General features: G+C 41.1%; 1 protein-coding gene across 2 annotated transcripts; it reads right to left on the bottom strand.

The window, feature by feature from the left end:
- Positions 1–2,108: 2,108 nt before the first annotated feature.
- On the bottom strand, positions 2,109–11,255 carry slc16a5a (solute carrier family 16 member 5a). 2 transcript variants are annotated; one of them, XM_026178009.1, is made up of 4 exons: positions 10,788–11,255; positions 7,712–7,855; positions 5,783–6,622; positions 2,109–2,615 (listed from the first exon to the last, which is right to left on the bottom strand). In XM_026178009.1, exons 1-4 carry the CDS (start codon positions 11,152–11,154, stop codon positions 2,344–2,346), a joined length of 1,623 nt encoding a protein of 540 aa, XP_026033794.1. In that variant the 5' UTR covers positions 11,155–11,255; the 3' UTR covers positions 2,109–2,343. The 2 variants fall into 2 exon arrangements, with proteins under 2 accessions (XP_026033794.1, XP_026033795.1); XM_026178010.1 differs by having other exon boundaries at positions 2,423–2,563.
- Positions 11,256–21,301: the final 10,046 nt, after the last annotated feature.

Genomic DNA, 21,301 nt, shown 5'->3' with positions numbered 1-21,301 from the left:
ACATTTTTAACAGATTTCTGCAGCCAAAATTGGTTCGAGGTCAGTAAGCACAACCAGAATTCATACATAAGGCACACTCTCGATTTTAAGTGTGCCTTATAGTGTGGAAAATACGTTATACAGAAGAAAAGAATATATCGTGATATACATAGTTACCGCACATGCTTCAAATTATATCGCGATATGAATTTTAGGCCATATTGCCCAGCCCTACTTTGAGACATTAAATACCGAGCCATCACCTGGCTCTCAAGAAAGTTCCTCATCCCACGGAGGAATGGTCTACAAAGAGGCGCCCACACAGAAAGCAGAGACTGAGAAATTGAGTGACGTCGAGCGACTTCTTGTGAAGTTTAACTTTGCGGTCAATGATTAAAGCAACTGCTGAGACAAGAGTGAGAATGCAGAATAGACTGATACGAGAGGTGATAGACGCAGTAGGTGGACAGAAGTGCTGAGCCACCTACACATTATACCTACAGGAGCTGCTAGATGCCGTGAAGCTCCTGGTGCACAGCTGTTGTGCTGATGTTAATGCCAGGGAGGTTTGGAGCTCGCAGTTATATGCCTCAGCACCCAGCAACCCCATTCTTGTAACTGTACGTGGTCACATGGCTGAGCTGCTGTGGTTCCTAAAGTTTTCCACTTTGCAATTATATCACCTAAACTTGACTGTGGAATAGTTAGGAAGGAATCTTGTTACAGGAACAACTCTGGGAGTGCACTTGAGCTCATTCTTTCACAATGTTTGTGAAAGCAGACTGCATGACTGGGTGCTTGATTTTATGCACCTGTGGCAAAGCAGGGCCCATAAACTCTACATTAGAGAGTTACCTAGGCAAACAGAGCGAATGTCCTCTAGTGACCAACTGTCGACTAGAGCTGCCCCTCGGGGCTGTGAAAGAGCTCCAGAGCAGAACTAGTACCAACCTCCTGTCAGAATAATGCTTGACCAGCTGCCTGTAGAGAAAGGACTAGAGCTAGCTGTTTAACAGCGATTGAAATGTCAAAATAAGAGTGAGGGCTTGATAGTGATGTTAGATGGCTGCTAAAAATAAAAAAAATAATTGCAACATATACCTGTGTTGCACACCCAAGTGAAGTCTAGGTGTGGGAAACACTGTTCGAAAGATCTGGATGAAACTCATATCTTTTGGTCATTGGTTTCGGCTGTATTTAACAACTATTCACCACTGTAACATGACAGGAAATAGAAAAAAACATAACATGTCCCTCTTGATAAGGCCTCACTAGGTTGCTGCACCACAATGTTTCCCACTGATATTACTGCACCGTCCCCTTCCTTTCTGTTTCAAAGCTCAAGAGTATCTACTCTCTGTGTCTCTAAGCTCATCGTACACTAACACACCATTGAAAAAAAAAAAAAACTGTTCCAGCAAACAACTACTAAAGATTTGATTTCTCTAATGAGGGATTATGTACGTATCTTGGCTTATTAGAGTGATATACCTCATGTGTGATAGATTGTGTAGATAAAATCAGCAGCATTTGACAATAAACAGTACAATCACGTCGTGGTTTTTAAGTGCACATCTCTTGATGCAACCTTGGTCAAACAGTGCAAACTCTTCGTTAGGGATGGGTACCGGTAGGTTCTGACATAAACGGTAGTAACCAGACCGAAAAGCAGCGCACATTTCGGTGCTTTTTTTTCTGAGCTGTGATACACTTCTTCTCTGCGTGAGTAGCTTAACGTTGTTCGTGTGTAATTTACGTTGAGTAGGCTAACCACGTTATTTACATTAATGCATGTAAGGTGAACTAGCAAACATCATCATAGCTACATGCGGCTGTCTTCTTGTTTGATGGCAGATACTCCCTTCACCCTGGCCAAAAAGGCTAAAATGACCAAAGAAAAAGTGGAAAACAGTTAAACATTTTTTTGGACAAAGTTTGTGTTTTTTTCCATTGTTTAAGCACTGCTTCCAGCCAAGAGTGAAACCATATATGCCCTATAGCTGCAAAAAAAGGCTAACATTGTTATCTTTTTACAAAAAAAACAGCTAAACATGAGAGGTTTTTGGACCAATTTTGTGTTCTCCATTCTTTAAGCACCGGTTTGAGCACCGTTTAAGCACCGGCACCGTTTCAAAAGTACCGGTATCGGATAAAACCTAAACGATACCCATCCCTACTCTTCGTACTATTTGTTCTGACTTTTATGGTGCTCCAGATGTTAGGATGTGTGGCATCTTTCAGAAAAATAAACCTCGACACATCTGACGCACCAGGCAAGCGGCCGCAAATATTAGGAATCATTTGCAGAACAGTCTGACCAAAGGTGTGACGTGTGCTAAAAGGTGACACACAGTGTAAGCAGGTTCAGACGCTGGTGATATACTCCGCCCCGTTAGCTGAGGCCTTGTCTTTATCTCCCTCTGTGGACACGCTGCTGTATTGGCAACCAGGAACGATGTCAATCGTGGGTGCCGCCGGGTCGGGAGCCGTGGGTGGCTTCACCTGATTCAGCGCCTTCCTCTCCTTTTTATCCAGCCAGCAAAACGACACCATAAGGAACACGGCGGATGAGGCAACAACGGCACTGCAGGCAAAAAAAACATGGAAATAGTGGCCCGTTCTGTCAACCAGGATTCCTGGAAATAAAGAAAACATCAACAGTGTCAGCATTTTGACTCATGATAGCTTCTCGTCAGAGACGTCCAGAAATCCTTGGCGGTTTTTCTTGGCTAAATCTGTTGTACTAATCTTGTTTCATAGTGCAGTCCTCATAAGCGCAAACCTGTGGAAAATCACTGACCCAGAGCTTACATTTGTCATCCCCAGGGCAACTGTGGCTACAACTGTAGCTTGACTCCACCAGTGTGTGAATGTGAGAGTGAATGAATAGTGGAATTGTAAAGCGCTTTGAGGGCCCCGAAAAGCGCTATATAAATGCAATCCATTATTATTATTATTATTATTATTATTATTATTAGAGGTCAGTGTGATATTTGTTCACAGGCAAGTTCTCTATTCAAATCAGCATAATATATTCTGACTCCACCAAAAAAAAGAAAAAAAAAAAGACATCTTTTCAAACTGTGTTTATCTTCCATAACCGTGACCTCGGAAAATCCTTTTCCCCGTTATAATCAGCAGCACATCAGGTCAGATGTACAAGCAACATAATCCTGCCGTGATTTGTCTCTGTGGTTATGTCACTGTTCAGCTGGAGAAGCAGCCAGATAAACAGTCTAAGCATAACTGTCATCTGAGACGAAAGCAGCCCTGAGAGGGAGAGGAAGCCTCTGCCCTTTTCTCACTCTGCTGCAGCTCGAGCTCGCTTCTCCACTGAGAAGAACAAACTGTTTTTCTCTCTGTGCTAAATGGCCTCAACACCCTGCAGTGCCGCCTCCTCCTTCATTTCAGCCGTTCACATAACACACATGTGAAAACATGTGCACTGAAGCGTATGCAATCACACATGAAGGCTTTACTTTTTTGTTTTTTTATAGGTTGAACCAGATAAAAGGAAAAGATGAGTATGGAGCAGGAATTTAGATGGAGCTGGATTAATATTGACTTGCTGGCTTTTAAACTGACTTATCTACAGCAACAAAGCTCTGCCACTGATCAATAGAGGTCAGTGCACTGTAACTTGATAAGAAACATGAGGATAGATAAAAAAAATAACCATAAAGAAACAACCTGGTGCAAAAAATGGATGAAAATTCACCAAAGACTCAAACTATCATGTTTTTGTCATATGTTTGAGTTTGCATTCTTTTGGCCTCCACTTTTATTTTGAAAGTATTTCTGCCACGAGATTAACTAATTAGAGAGACGAGTTTTCAGTACAGTGCTCTTTTAGCCTGGCTTGATCTTAAGCTGAACTGTTAACCTGGTCTGGAGTTGTGGTTTAAAATCATCGGCAAACTACGAATCACTAATGCTTTTCCGCAGCATCACGCACCTGTGTGAGTGGAGCACCTGTGCTACCCATCATATATTTTATATTTTTTACAGATCTTCATTATCTGATCATTTCTCTGACTGAAGTAGGCGGCGCTGAATCTGTCCGTTTAGTGAAAGAAAACAGCTAAATGATGCCTGAATTACAAACTTTTATGTGAATATAGAGTGAAGCAGTCGGCATGATAATCGCTCATTCTTACGGGAGTTTTATTTTTTGTCAAATCAGCTTCTGCCAGGAAAGCCTGGCTATGTTGAATTTGCTTCACCCCTCAGATCGGGGTTTGATGATGTTTCTGTGGCGTTTCTGGTTCTTGTGTCTGGTTTCTCCACCTTTTCTAATCTGAGTGTGCTTATCTAATCTTATGTTTACCTTTGTTAGAGTTTCTCTTTATGCTTCTGCCGTTACCCAGCCTCATTGTCATTTCACATTTGGATTGTTTCCATGCCTGTATTGAGCAACACATTTACTTCATCAAACGCACCTTTTGTTGTTACACCTGCCCTGTCTGAACTATGATACTGGTTACCTGGGAATAACTGAGCCTGCTTAACCTCCTAGGACCTGGCGTCCACATATGTGGACATCACATTTTGGGTTATTTAGACCAAAATACTCTATTTTGCTGTACAAGGGCCTGATATCCACTTACGAGGACATTATACTGCTACTGTTCTATCAAAATTTTACATTTTAGCCATATGTGGCTCTTATTTTTCATAAAAACAAAAATAAGGTAAAAAAAAAAAAAAAAAAAAATCTGGTAATTCTTTGTTTTTACATTCATCAGACCCCAATATGCCAAAATATCAAAGAGAAATTAAAAATGCATGCCGTGGAAGAGTTCGGGTCTTAGGAGGTTAAGACCAACTGATTTTTATATCACATTTTCCAGACAGACCAGATTCAGATTTCGTCATGTGTTGCATCTAACCATAACAGTTTCATTTTTAATTTCAAAAGGAAGGTCACATTTAGGCCACTGTTGAGCGGTCCACTGTTGAGCGGCCCACTGTTGAGCGGCCCACTGTTGAGCGGCCCACTGTTGAGCGGCCCACTGTTGATTGGTCAGTTTTAGAAAGATATGTTTGATTTTGTAGCCTGTTGGTCTTTTTTTTTTTTCTCGAAATCCATTTTAAACTAAGCAATAACTTTAAGTGACGTGAAGTCCTGAGAAAGGCCAAAGTGGGTATGAAAGGACTTTTAAGTCACTGAAGATAAACTTCTATAGAAAGTATTTTCCCCTTTTTTGGCAACTTGTAAACAGTCATGCATTTTTGGCATTGCTCCATCACTCAGACTCTTACTGGTAAAGGTCTCAAGTTGTTATGAGGCTCCAGCAGCCAAACAAAAAGGTGTCAGAGTCCTTCCTTTTGTTTGTCTGGAATATATACTACACAAAGTTCACAGTAACACAAAGAGGAAATACTTTCTGTCTACCTGAGACCATAAATTAGCTTCAGTCTGAAGGTTTAATTGTATTAACAGGGCTTTGGATTTTCTCCCCATCCCTTATACTATGGTGCTCTTAGATGGAATCTCCTTAGGGCCAGTATAAACCTGAGCAAACCTGTTCCAGAGTTCATGAGGTTGCCTTGAAGTCCCTGAAAAAATTTAAGCCAATCCTTTAAGCAGCTCTTTAGCTGTTCCCCCAGTCCCATACATCATGCAAAATCTAAGCCAGTGATGCAGAAAACATGAAGAGAGACTACAGGCAAAAATTATTTTGCATATTTATACCTCCAGGGTTTTTACTGGCTTTATGGTTATGGTTTCATGGGATAAAAAAAGTGTGACCTACATTCTCTTCACATCTCTCACTCATGATAATATCTATATTTCCTTTACCTGCCAGTGGAGGCCCAATGAGCAGCGTGACACTCTCCATGACAGCAAGGAGGCCAAGGGCTGAGGGAAAGCAGCTCATCTCCACTACATCCATGAGGACAGTAAACATCAGGGAGCCCACCACGCTCATGGAAAGCCCGTAGATCACCACGTAAGCCAGCAGTACATGGAAGCTGGGCCCGATGCAGCAGATGCTGTTACTGAGCCCATTGACAAGCAAAGCTGCAGAAAACACGTAAACGTGTCGCCCTTTGAACCATGGCATGTTAAAGACGATGCCAAACGGTGGCCGCACCACGATGTTGACGATCCCCAGGATGGACAGCAGGTACGCAGCCTGACTCGGCTCCATGTCATTTGCTGTGGCGTAGGGAACCAGATACACCAGAGGTACCACAAACCCGAGCATCGTCCACGTGATGCCGATGGAGTACACGCGGTAGCGCAAGTTATTGCAGAACTGATTGAAGGCCATGTGTTTGCTCAGGAAAGCTAACATGGAGCTCCAAATCGTCCTCACCCTCCCTTTTTTCTTGCTCTCACTATTCTCATCTGGCGGAGGAGGTCCGTGGTTCATCAGCGGCTGGCCACGATGCCTTTTGGGCTGGAGGGGCCTCATCACAGCTCCACACACACAGCAGTTCAGCAGGACGGCCCCCAGAATGAGAAAACTTCCTCTCCAACCGTACTCTGTATGGAGGTAGTTTCCCAGGACAGGCAGAGCGCACAGTCCCAAGGCGGTGCCCGTGGAGGACATGGCGTTGGCAAATACACGGCGACGCACAAAGTAGTGTCCCAGGATTGTCACAGCTGGTTGGAAGCTGAAGCAGAAACCAAGACCTGAAACAATGAAAGATGAGTGACATTTTTATTATCAGCGATAGTGCTAATGGATTATAAAGTATAAATGTAGAAAAGTTCTATTATGTTTAATCTATCCTGAGTAACACTAAATGTTTTTTGCTAATGCTTTTATTTTTATTCTATTATTTTTATTATTTATTATTCTAAATTTGTCAGACCTCCCTTCAAGGTAACCTCCTTGTGCACCTCTGGACAACAGCTGGTAGAAGTCATGTACTGACCATTGTGAGACCATGTGCGGTGATTTAACTGCAAACCTCAAACTAAAACATTTAGCTTTCATTTTTAGGATTAGGGCACGTGATGAGAACTTATACTCCAGCTATGACAAAGCTTGAAGTGTAGTTCATTAGGACAGAAACATGACCAGGAAACATGGTTACATGAGCAACCTCGGTTCTATGAAACCATATTCCACTATGGAAAGCATGTTTTATCTTAGACGATTTATTTAGTTTAAGACAAATACTTTCAGAGATGGTCCACCAACCTCTTATATCATATTCTGGCCCCAGACAAGTCACTCAACATCTGTGCTACTATACAGATCTGACTTACTGCGAATTCGTCCACTCCCAGAAAATTAAATCATGATGAAAGGTTTATATTTTGAAACACTTGCAGATGCATAAGTCCAAGAGGAAAGACATGGAAGTAGTCCAGAGGTACCTTGGGTAAGGCTTCTCCTTTTATGCAGGGAGTACCAATGATAACATTTTAAAAAAATAAGATAAAGCAGTAAAGTTTTTGTATCTGTATCTTTATGAGTTTACCACAAAAATGAACAGCCACAACTATGGAAATTAGACCAAGGCTGTTATGAAGTGAAATTAGAGTTTTAACTTCTTTTGAATGTCTGTATGTCAAATTTAAGTGATATAAAAGATGTAATGATGCATTTACAGTTGTCCAAAATCTGTCTGCTTTGGTCTACAACAACCAAACAAATATTCGGCACAGCTGAACTCTACCTGTGCCTGCCCTTTGATGCTTGGCAGGTAGCTGTGTGTACCCATGGCAATGAAATGTGTGCTGGGATAATAAATCTACTGAGTGCTTGCTGACCTGTAATGACCCCGGCGGTGATGTAAAGCTCAGTGATTGACTGGGTAAATGAGCTGGCAGCCATTCCAAGCCCGCTCAGGACCCCTCCCAACATGATTGTCGCTCGGCAGCCAAGTTTCTCCACCAACATGCTACAAAAGGGACCTGTGGATCAAATTTAATGCTCTTAGTTTAATACCAGAACACGAGTGGGCAAAGGCCTTAATCCTCCAGCACATTTCACATAACTTGTAATCTGCACCGACTGGATGACCTTCAAAAGAACCGAACATATGACTGAAAATATGTCTGCTCATTCATTTACACTGTGCACAAGATGACACATCTGTTTCTTACTCACCTGCCTGCCAGTGAGATTAGATTTCATCTTACACTACCTTTTGTGTGTAGATTTCTCAATCTCTAACACATCATCCTGACTCACCTGCCTGCCATGAAAAAAATCTCACTGTGTATACTTGAAAGCTTGAGCAAATACAGCAGTGTACACTGTTTAAAGGTCACTAACAGGGGTGTTAAATTTAACACGGCCTATCTCTGTTGTTAAACAGCAGATCTGCTAGATATTAATGGGGGAAAATCACTGAACTAACATGTTTAAAACTTCAGTTTTTGCGCCATTAAAAAAAAATTTAATCACGCTATTCTTTATCAGAATCTTTTAGACTGTGTTTATTCTAAAGTTACAGTTTTAATAACTCATGAATCACTTCTTAAGCTCACAAATCAGGCCTGGGACAAGGCTCCCTCATGCAATTTACTGGAGATAAACCTAAGCCTGTCCAATTAGCTCTGAGCCTCTAAAAAAGCTAAAAGTCTGCACAAGTCACATCTTGACTGTTTGAATAGAAATGGATGCGAAAAAACAAAACAACTATTATTGTGTACATCTTAGACCAAAAAATACATTTACCTCTGGTTTGTTCAGAGCAGCATTAAAGGATGAGTCTGACATTACTGCATAACATCCTCATCGTAAACCTTAAAAAATAAACTTGAAGTGCTGCTGTGTTAAAGCTTTCCCAAGCCCATATTTTTCTGATGTGTATCAAATGGCATTTTTATGCTCTAGTTCTGCTTTTACATTTCATAAATAACATAAAAGCTAATTTCCTCTTCATCAAAAGCTCCTGTATTGTTGATCTCGTTGTTATCGGTCAATCTAATATTGCCACATACAACAATTATCACTATCTGTATGGGTTTTTTAAAGATTCATTATAAATCCCGATTATTTTGACTAGCTTATATATTATGTTCATTTTACTATCCCCCCGTGAAAGGGATGTTACGTTCTGTGTCTGCGTTTTGTTCAATGCATGTCGCCTGTTCATACTTAACAGTCATCGTGATGTAATGTTGTTCGAGTAAACAGTAAACGTGTGAGGACTTTAAATGGCCCTTATGAAGGGTTTTTGCTAATAGTGTGCTGTATTTTCAGAAAATGGAAGGAAGAAGTTTGAAGGAGAGGAACTTAAGTTGCATAGGAGTGCACTTAAACAGGCAGTTACCAGTTGTTCAGGTGTTGTAGGCCACAGGCTGCTTCTGATCAAACGCTCGCATATAATTGCATTTTATACTGAATGTGTGAACTCTTCCCTCATCTCAAATAAAAACTATGATGCTTATTACTTTTTTTTGATAAATGTTGTTGAAATTTATTTGGGAGTGAAGAAATTGTAAAGAGGAGGAACTTTATCCAACCATTGCGATAACACTGAGATAAACCATGGGCTGATTTCCACTATCTTTTTATTCTAGCATTTTAAATATTGACCGTTCAAAACTTATAAGACAGATAAGAAGTTGCACTATGTGCACCCGCTCATCACATAAAACTTATTTCTAATCTTTCTAATGAAGAAAGGACTCTTGGACATAGATAAAGGACCATAATCCTTCCAACTTGTGTTTCCAGAGGTTAAATCTCCAAACTAATCTCCGTTTTTGGATGGATTTAAAAGGAAGCCAACAGAATAAGAATAATTGTGTGACGCCTTCTTGTCATAAATCTACAATCTGCGGATATGAAGATGATGAAGATATGAAGATCAGAAATAAAAAAAGTGCTATAATTTGGTCCCTGATTTTAGTCTCTGTCTCTCAGTTTTGGCCCCTGTGGATGGATTCCTCCACCTAACAGCTGTGGGTTGATTTGCTTTATACCCGATCCATCTGTATACAGGATTAACGATGATATATACAGACTTCTATAGTTTTACAATGTCATACTCATAGTAAATCTACTTTGGATGGATACAATATTATGGCTTATTACCAACATCCCTATGGAGAATATAACTGAGATTTATACTTCTAGTACCTCGCTGTTGAGTTTTTGTTGGACCTCTCTGACCCGTTTGGCCTGGGGGTGCGAAAAGAGAATGTAAAATGTGGGTGATGTCACCGTGGCTATATTCATAATTTATATACAGTACATTTTATTCTTGGTAACCAGTGTCTATCATGACCCTACACAGTACAGAGAGGATCACGGTAAATAATAAGTCAACAGTAATATCTTCTGAAAGTCAGGAAACATTAGACCTTAGATAATCATGCCAGACTAAGTACGTCAGTTTAGTTTTGTTTAACTGCTATTAAAAGTGACAATTTATTGCTAAATCAGCTATTTTAAACTAATCTAATAAATCTGAAAGTTTTGATTTATGATAGGATGAGCTTCTTTTGAGTTTTACTTTTCATCAGCACAGGAATGAAGACTTCAGAAGGAAAATAGCCACTCTAAGGTTTGCATTATTTCTTCTGTCAATGAAACACTTGAGGCTGTGGGAAATGACAGGACTGCAGCTTCTCATGGAATAACCTTTAAATCAACATCACACAGCAAGACAGGTTAAAGCATCCTCAGTTTCTCTCTCTATCTGGTTTCATACTTTCCCTGAACAATAACAGCAACTGCAAACTAAAAACTACCCTCAGGCCAGGGGGCATTAAAGGGCAACTTCAGTAGTATGGTAAATTCTAGTTATTATTCTCTTAAATTACACCAAAATGAGTAAATTAGGCTTGGAAAAACTTGGGTCTGGTTTATTTCCTGGTCTTCTAGCTTTACCTCCTGCATGAAGCGCTGACGTCATGATGGAGGGCACCCAGGAGGTTTCGCTGTTGGTTGCGTGGAACTCATTCTGCAAGTCAGTGTAGAAGATTCCCACGCAGGAGGGAAATGCCAGTGTCAAAGCCAGGACAAGTATAGTGGCAACCAGCACCATCCAGCCCCAGCCGCCATCTGGAGCTTCGACTGCTCCTGTTACAGCCACGGATACTCGGCGCCCTCCTTCCTGTCCCCTCTCCTCCAATTCACAATCATCGGCCTCCTGGATTTTCTCATGGTCTATACCGTTGGCCTGCTGGAAGATCTTGGAGGCCTCTGAGTGGAGGATGCGATCACTCGTCCCGCTGATTCCATTTCTCTGAGTCATTTTCTGCTTGGCAGTTCAGGCAAGGCTCCTGTGTTAGTTCTGGAGGGTGTGTGATTGCACTTGCTGTCCATGTCACTGAAACTGCTGTAACCTTTATAGACCCTATAATCAAAAAAACCAAACAACATGTCAGGTATAATCGTGAGTGGTTTTCATTAGAAGTAAGGTTAAACTTTGGCACTAGTTGGACTATCTAAATAACCGACAGACATACTGTGCTGATCTCCATGTGATTTAAACCAGAGCCCAACTGATACATAATTTTCAAGCTCGATACCTATATTTGGTGTTTTATAAATCTGATACCTGTATTTTTTTTTTTATCTTACTAAAATAATGTGATAATGCATTTAAAAATCAATTAATTTTACTATCACAACAAGTTGTGGATTACACCTTTATGTTTAGCCTAACTTGACTCGGCTGATTTCTTAAACACCTTAACAGGGAGATGCTCATATTTCTTACTTTTAAAATTTTCATTTATCAGCCAACAAATAAAAATTATTTGCTGATACTGATTTATTGGTGTCCAAAATATCTATTAGGCTATGATTTAAATGATTTTAACAAACAGCACCTTTTACACCTTGCTAACTAAGCTAGGTAGCATTATCTGATAACTTCAGCACTCCACCCTAGAGCTCAATTGTGGTCACTTTGGTTAATAACAAAGAACAATAAAAATGCAGCAGTCCACACTTTATAGTGGCTCCAACCATGTTTTAAACAAAGTCTTAAGAGTTTAAAGTGAAATGACAGGAAAGATTAAGAAATATAGCATTTATGTTCACCTCAGGATAAAGTCCAAGCAATATTAATACATGTTAGCATGCTAACAAGCTAAACAAAAAAATAAAACATTCAAACACTAAACAGGTCTAATATTGAATATCATTCTGCAAAATGCTATACTGTACTATACTTAAGAGATAACAAAGCTATTTAATTAGATGACAAGTCAAAACCTGAAACAGTAGTCAAAATAAACAAATGAATAGCCTCTCAGCTAAAAAGCTAAGCATCTTTATTGAGTTTGTTCTAACAAGCTAACCCTCATTGTTGTGTTTGTATTAGCATGCTGACGAGCATCCTAGCAAGCTAAGGTGCTTCTTTCAGTTGGTGGTTTAAACATACTGAATTTAATTAATAGCCCTATTATCATAGTAACCACCATGCTAGCAAGCTAAGCGGCTTCATTAAGATCCCTTTATAAAGTTAAACTTCATTACAGGACACATGGGCATGTTTACAAACATCAAACAAACAACTTTAGCCTTGGTAAAGTTTTAACAAAGGGTTTTGAGGTTGTTCATCGCATTTTAACTGAACACTGTTCCAGAGGTTTTAAAGTTCAGCCAAGTCATCTTTATTTCTAAAGCAGCAACACTGACCAAAGTGGGGAACATAGAAATAAAAATACATGAGAATAGAAAAGAAAATATTAAAAACAGAATTAAAATACCAACACAAAATAAAAACAAAATGCCAATTAAATCTCATCAATATTAGTGCTTTTAAAACTTAATTGAACCCATATTTACCTCAAACCACTGTTGAAAAGGTACGGAGCCCCGAAGGGGACATGGGAGGAAAAAAACATTAAGACGCAAAACTTTTGCGAGATTTCGCAAAAGTTTCATACATCTCCGAAAACGTCGGAGCACTTTTGCAAATATGTGATGTCTTGTAAACCGAGCAGATATCTGACGTTTACACAACTACATTCACGTCTCAAAATATCTTAAAAGTGTATTTTGTGACCCAGAAAGAGTAATATTACAACTAAGTAGCTGCCGCCATTGTTGGAATTCAAAAAGTTTTGCGAGAACTTTTGCGAGATCTCGCAAAAGTTTTGCGAGATCCCGAGTTTGTTTTGCGAGATCTCGCAAAAGTCAGTCTTAATTTTTTTTTTTCCCCATGTCCCCTGCAGGGCTCCGTAAAAAGGTAAACTGTCTGCTGTAATTTTACTCACTTTGCTCTGACCCTAAAGGACTCACAAAATGCCAGCAGAGCCAAGGTTATAAACACAAGGAAATCAGACAATGACTCTTTATTAAAACAGGTAATCAGTTACGGAAAACCAGGGGAATGTCCGAGTTATAATAACCTCACTGGCTGGAATCAAGGTTTGTACATCCTGAAATAAAGGAAATTAAACTTGGCAACGCATACCAGCCGACAGACGGGTGACTGTTGTGTTGCCACAATCATTAGGAATGATTTAGCTGCAGTCATGAATCATCCCATGATTTCTCCTGTGTGCAGAATGAAAGCCCCCACGGGACTACAGCGTCTACATTTCCAGTTAAAGGCTTTCACTTATCAGCATTTCAAAATAAGTTTAGACTGTGAGCGCACTGACAAAAGACGGGTCAAAAAGGTTGAGGGACAAACGTGGCATGGAAAGGGAGACTTAAGTTTACACTAACATGAACTCACGCAAACCTTTGAATGAATAGCCCTATTTTACTGTAAGTACCCTGGCAAAACATTTCCCAAAGATACAATTTCCAGCTGTGTCAACTACAAAGCAGAGAAATATCTTCACGGATTCAAAGGAGCTTGCAAAGAAAAGCGTCTGGACTTCTTTAAGTTGCTTGAAGACGTTTCACCTCTCATCCGAGAAGCTTCTTCAGTTCTAAGGTCAAATGGTGGAGAGTCCCAGATATAAACCTAGTGGGAGTTTCCCCCCACAGAGGGACAAAAGGACCCCCTGATGATCCTCTAATCGCCTGAGCCAAGGTGTGAAACTGGGTGTGGGTCCCAATCAGCCAGAGTTTCGGGTGAGTTCATTGTGAAACCTGGCCCCACCTTATCATGCGAATTCCTGAGGTCAGCTGGCCCAGGATGTGAGTGGGCGTTAAGGCGTCTGGGAAGGGATCTCAAAACTGGATTATAGATGGCAGAGAGTTGGTGTCGTAAACCTGTTCAAAGATGGTCGCTCACAGTGGACATAGATGGCTTCTTTCACTCCTCTTTCAAACCATCTGTCCTCTCTGTCCAAAATGTGAACATTGGCATCCTCGAAAGAGTGTCCTTTATCCTTAAGATGCAGATGGACTGCTGAGTCTTGTCCTGTGGAGGTGGCTCTTCTGTGTTGTGCCATGCGCTTGTGAAGTGGCTGTTTGTGAAGTGGCTTAGAACTGAAGAAGCTTCTCGGATGAGAGGTGAAACGTCTTCAAGCAACTTAAAGAAGTCCAGACGCTTTTCTTTGCAAGCTCCTTTGACTACGATGACCTGGATGACTGAGAACCTTCACAGACATCTTCACGGATTGTATTCCCAACTCACGTGGACACAATTTTGCACCTTTACAGTACTGCAACTATAACTTTAAGTTTTAAGTGGATGTTGTTACCTAAAGGCAGGGGTGTCAATCATTAACTAAAATGAGTTTGACATCCCTGCATCAACGGCATCGAAAGTCATCACCCTCTGGTTCCACTCGCTTTAATAAGCCATGATAACTAGCCTAACCACCAGTGTGCTATGCAAACAGAAATTTGCACATTACAACCACTTACCATTGAAGCTGGTAACTAGGGGTGGGTTTTGGTAATCGATTTATCGATTAAAATCGATTCTGGCTTGGATAACATGATATTGATTCATTAAATCCTGAATCGATTTTTTAATATAAATTTATTTTGCCCAAAATGCCAGAATCTCAGGTGAAACCTAACAAAATTTCAACAACCACCAATCAGCTAAAACAGTAAATGAGAGCAGGAACTGCACAAAGACGTAAACACAAAGCGCAGATCCGCAGATCAGAATCAGTGAGATGTCGCCTTTCTCACCCGACGGCAGGGACACGGTCGAGGCTGAAAGCCGACAGCTCGCCGATTCTGATGTTTTGGCGGCTCCGCGCTTTGTGTTTACGTCATTTTTTCGCTGATTCTAAAGCTGTTAGTTTTATCTCTCTCCAAACAATACTGACTGAACCAGCAGCAAAAGAAGATCCAAACTACGCTTCACATAAACATCGTCATGAATTCACTCTGACCTTTGCTGTTTTGCTTCTACCACGATAAAAATCACACTTTATGCACAGCTCTCCCTCTCTCTCTCACACACACAGTACACTTCAAGAACAGTTTCCCGTCTAAAAATCTGTTTTCTGCATTATTTGCTTGCTTGTTACGCACAAGTCTACCGTAATTTACAGCGCTGTCGGCCGCTGTTTTTTTCCCTTTTACTTACTTCCGAAAAGAAAACCTAATTTCTGCTGTTCAATGGGCTACTGAACAAATTTAAACTTTTTAAAATTATGCAAAATGCTTAGCAGTGTCTCTGATAAAACCTCTGTAACTTCAGAGGTAATGTTCATAAGTTGATTAATGTGTTTCTTTCGTTTTTGATGTACTGCAGAATATTTTTTATAAAATCCCAGGCAAAGAAAATCACCTTCATGTTTTTCTGTGTTTTATCTTCAGCTGCTTTGACACAAAGGCATGTGCTGTGATGCTCACACCTTTGATAAAGTCTTGCGAGTGTCAGCTTCCTTTTTATAGATACAAAAATATGTAAATGTACTGATCTGAATTATAACATTTCTGACTGTCTGAGGCAAAATTTCCCAGATTTAAATCGAATCAATTGAATCGAATCGTGGATCAAATCGATTCGGGACCTTGTGAATTGGAATTGAATCGATTCTAGAAATCAGTGACGATACCGAGCCCTACTGGTAACCCTGATCAGCTTGTTATAATGCCCAGACCACCCACCTAAGCATTATTCCAGACCTTGCACCTGTTAAGAATAACATTAAATGTTGCTTAGCCACCTTCTGTGAAGGTAAAGACTAAAGGGTTTGTTGAGACCCTTCTAACCCCTTCACATAACTGTAAAACAACAGGACATTATACACTCATACAGCAACTCAATCACAAGCCAGTAAAAGGTTTATTCTCCTTTGTCACTCTAATGTGGACAATGTTTTAAAAAGTGAACATTTTGTTTTATTCGGTGACACCTGAAATGTTTTTTCCATTGGGTAAATGATCACTTTGAAAGAAAGAATTGTAGCAAAATAGCTAAACTTAGCTGTATTCACATTACAGCTAAGTTACAATGTTCAATTAATGTTACAATGGTCCATTAATGTAGATATCTAATCTGCCAATCAGTTGACAGATATGCAATGCATTAACAGTGTGTTTCTGGATAAGTCAGAAAATTTTAGTGGAGCATGCCCTTCACTCGAATTTTCCACTAGTAAAGAGACCAGCAGACCAACATATAGTTAGCACACATAGTTAGCATTCCAAGATGGCGGCACTGAACGTAAACAGTGTAAACCGTGCCAAAACTGTTAACTCTGAATCTGTACAGCCATTGTTGTGTATTTTTGACTTACTAAGCCATATGCAGAGCACTGACCAGGCTCTATCTGTGAATTTGATTTTTACGTGCAAAAAAACAAGTATTATGCTATAAGTTTCCTGAAACTTGGGAGTGGCGTCACTCCCAAGTTCCAATATCCAAGTTCCGAGGTATCTGGAATGTGGCAATAGGCATGTAGATAAGGTCAAGACAAACCACTGAAGTTCAAACTGGGCATCAGAATGGCGAAGAAAGGTGATTTATGTGCTGGGATTTTCAAGAGGACCATCTGCAGGTTTACAGATAATTATCCCAAAAAGAGAAAATAGCCAGTGAGTGGTACTTCTCTGGGAGAATTTGCCCTGTTGTCACGCTTGCTAGGGAAGAAAGTGAGGCTCAGTTTGAGATCTCAAACTGGTTTCTTGAACATTACAAGGACTTTACTGTACCATGACGTCCCCATTGTCCCCAGATCTCAATTGGAAAACGCACCTTGGGATGTGGTGAAACAGGAAAGTTGCATCACAGAGCCGACAAATCTGCAGCGACGGTGTGATGCTATCGAGTCAACATGAACTAACATCTCTGAGGAATGTTTGCAGCACCTTGTCAAATCTCGTGTCTGAGGATAAAACGGGTTTAATAACAACTATTACTGATAAAGTTGCCACTGATTTACCTTAGTCAAAAATAACTTTGGTGGTAGCTTTCTGACTTCTCGACTATAACAAAACCTTAAACTAAATAACTGACTCTGACAGTTAGACATTTGATTTATTGTTAATATCACTTTCAGGGTTAGCACACAGCGGTTCCTTTTTTTTAACCCAGGAAGCTACATCGCTCTTTTAGAGTTCAGTACTATTGTACTTTGGTTTTAGCTCTGTGACGCGGAGCTAAAAGTTAGGCATGCTTTGAACAACTATGCAAAACCGGCGTCTATGCAGCTTTTGTTTGAGTAGTGAAGTCACCCACAGGGAAATTCAGAGCTTCTGTCACTTAATTTATGATGAAAATGTATGTCAAGAAAAACAAAAATCAGACCCCAGGGAACAATTTAACACACATATGTTGTTGTTTGTTTTATTATGAGGGAGACATGCTTCAGCTCCTTACATCTCCTCCTGTGTTTTCCCCTATAAAGTGTACATGTCTCTCTTTCTGAGTGGGTGAAAATGAAAGGTCTGACATCCTGTTTCCCCATTTTCATTCTTTGCACACTGCACAGCTGCCTGCAGATACTCTACACATCTCATGACTGTAGCTGGAGGTGTCTGAAAGGAGGGGAAGCAAATATTAGGAGAATAATCTGGAGTTTTTTCCCTTTTTTTGAGCAGCTGATTAGAGATGCTGAGCAGCTGATCTTTCATGTGGGACAGCCCACGGAGAGGATGGCAGCGCTTCCTAACTGTCACTCAGTGCATTTAATATTAACGTATCTCTGTATATATACTCATCAGACTCAAATTGAATTTCCCCTTGCTCCACATTTCATCTGCATTAAAATGCGTACTTCCCCCCGACACACACACACATTCACCCACGTGGCAGCTCGTCATTTTTCGTCTTATTTATGGCAGGAAAGCATTTCTAAAGCATATCTAGAGCTCAGACCCCATCGAAATGGCTCAAATGTGCCTTTAATATGCTTTGTTCCCTTCTGTGTAACAGACAGGCGAATATTCCTAACATCCAGCACTTTCGCAGCAAGGAGGAAGCGATTTAAACATCAGCCTCTCCCGTGAATTTCTACACAAACATAAAAGCCGTTACTCGCCTTGTTTTTGAGCCGATTCTGGTCGTCCGTGTCCGGGTTTTTACGGCAGCTCCACGGGCGCCGTCTCTCCACGGTGACTGTCGGAGGAGCAGCAGCAGTCCGCGGGTGTGCTCGTCACGGAGATCCTCAGTCCGTGGGCGGAGACAGCAGCAGGGTGGGATGCGAGCTGCGCAGGCCCCAGCTGCTACACCGATGTTTCTGTGTTTGTGCCAAAGTGATATCTGGTGTTTCTATGTGTAATGTGTGTCTTTATTTATATTGTTAATAGACTTTAGTGAACAGGGTTTACAAAGGGGCTATATCTACAATAAAGAAGTTACCTGTTTTGGAATTATCTACATGACCGCGTTATTGTACCCAAATTATAATCAATTTAGTCCATGTTTGGACACTTAAAATATCTTCATAGAACGATTGTTATATTTGTTATATTTCTGCTACCCTCGTGGCCTCACACTTAAAGGGGGGGGGGGGGGGGGGGGGGTTAATGTCAGTGAGATTTTTAAAATGGATAAATAAAGAAGTCAGTTTGCCAAAAACGGTGTGGCTTCTACCTGTCTCAGGGGATTTGCTGATTTCACGTATGAGGGCTATATTAGACATATATTTCACATATTACAGGCCAAAGGGTGATTTATAGCAGTTTAAAAACCAGAAATCACTTTTTTTTTGGCAAATGATCATCTTTTGGCACAGGAGATTGCTTACTCTGGCTGTGCTGCACCTTACTTATGACGTTCTGTTTACTTTTTAAACCTTAAAAATTCTAACTGCACTACATCACCTAACTCTGGTTAATGCAATTGTATCACACCTTTTGCTCTTGCACGAATTGCTGATAATTGAAACATCCTTCAATGTTGAGCTCGAAGAGTTTTCTTCTTCTTTGGCCATGTTCTCTCAATAATGCACACCTTTTGTTTGTTGCTTACTTTTCCCGTTTCTTTTATTGACAGCAACACCGGAGGGAAAACCATACATTCATTTTTAGCAGTTCGCGCTTCACAACATACGGAACAGGAAGTGATGTCACCTATAATCACCAAAATAAAATCATTTCCAAAATAAAATGACAATGAGAAAACATCTTTCACAACATAAGATAAATTAATATATTTACTCGTGAGAACACAAATCTACCACCCCCTTGTTCTCATGCTGTTAACCCATAGCATCTTATGCATTTCCAAAGAACCATTTTTTAAACTTTCTGAGTCTTGCTCTTGTAACTGGTTTTGTCAGTATGTCTGCAGCCATTTCTTCTGAGGGACAGTGTTCAATGCGGATTTTCCCTTCATTTACCGCTTCACGAATGAAGTGATATTTCACATCAATATGCTTCGACCTCTGTCTGTTCACTGGGTTTTTACTCAAAGCAATGGCCCCTTGGTTATCCCCAAACAGTTTAGTACATGTGTACCTTTTTCTGTCCATGCCATTTAACAGTTGGGTTAAATACATGCTTTCCTGAGTAGTGGTTGCAAGACCAATGTTCAAGTTCAAGTTCAAATTTTATTCGCCACATGCAGTGGCAGGTTGCCCTGCAGTGGAATGAACCCGCCCCCCGACCTTACACACACAACACAGACATCACATGGGGATACAAGTCAGAGAACGGTTGCATTACAGAAAAACACTGAAATGTACACTACAATGGGAAAGTACAAGAGGAACAAAAGAGACCTCCACTCATGCTGGGCTATAGAGGACAGCATGAGAACAGGAAACAAAAAAACTCCTCTGCACAGAAAGCACACAACATTATAGAGCACGTGACCAGCAACAGGGTTGGGTAGGGGATAAGGAGTAATCCCAGGCAACACAGCAGCCATCCTGCCACTGCGCCGACTCTCCAGCGCGGGCCCAGACCCGCCTCATGTTCCCAGGAGCCAATAAGCATCGAAGGCATTGGAAGGGGAGGGGGGATGTGTGAGTGCTTATCAGTGTAAGTGTATGTGTGTGCGTGTCCATAGTTCAGCTGAGACAGTGTCCTCCGCCCTATCAGGCTAAGTAAACAGTCTACCAGCCAACCCAGGTGGCCTTGCACAGAGTGGGAAGAACAGTCAACACACAGTCGTTATCAGGGAGTTTTTGTTTGGTTCAAGCCTTGAGCCAACAGCTGGCGCTGAGGGGATATCCGCATTATGATGCTGATGTTGTTGATTTTTCTTTTATGCAAGCAGCTCATGAGAATTTCAAAGCTGTTCTTTAACACTCCGACACTGGTCTCTCAATCTCCCGTTGGAGAACCGCGAGCTTCTCCATGATGTTATCAAACTTGCGCTCCGTGGTGTTGTCATTCTTGTGCTCAGAGAGCCAATTCTGAGAATTCACGACTGCAGTGAGCTGTTCCACGATGTAATCCAACTTTCGCTCAGAGGTGTTATTCTGAGTATTCACGGCAGCCGTAAGCTTCTCCAAGCTCTTAACCATGCTGCACTCAGTGAGCCCATTCTGAGAAGTCACGCCTCGTCCCATCGTTTCAATCCCAGCGGGCAGCCTTGGGGGGGTTTGAACAGCCGGTTCCGCTCTCTTAATTCTCCGATAAGCCAGGGCCAAGCCAGCTCCGATCAGCAAGAACCCTGTTATCATGGTTCCGAAGAGGTAGATATCGTCAGCGTCCTCGATCGACAGTCCCGCCAGGCACACGACCCTCCATTTCTGCCATCCGTCCATCGTGTATCCGGCAGGGAAAGTCCCTCCAGGGAACTCAGCCTCTCCCGAGCCCAGACTTCTTGTTGAGAAAAGGGTGTCAAAAGCATTCAGAGACCAGTTGATCAAATCCACAATTCTCTTTTAGGTTTTAGAGAACAGACTGTGAGAGAGTGTTCCAGGGAAAGTAATACACACGAGACAAGACAAGGACACAAGAGACTAAGCAGGGAAGATAAGGGGAAGGAGGAGAGGAGAAAAGTGCGACTGCCTTCGCCGAGAGTCAAACGAGAAGCGCTTTTCCGCTTTTCCTTTGTTATCAAATTTCTCTGTTTCTTCGTAGGTTGCTTTTAAATTGTGTGAATGTTAAATCTTCACTGCTTTGAG

This window comes from Astatotilapia calliptera, chromosome 8, assembly GCF_900246225.1.
Source record: "Astatotilapia calliptera chromosome 8, fAstCal1.2, whole genome shotgun sequence".
Taxonomy (NCBI): domain Eukaryota; kingdom Metazoa; phylum Chordata; class Actinopteri; order Cichliformes; family Cichlidae; genus Astatotilapia; species Astatotilapia calliptera.
The sequence above is the reverse complement of the archived record's forward strand: the minus strand, read 5'-3'. Positions and strand labels throughout refer to the sequence as shown.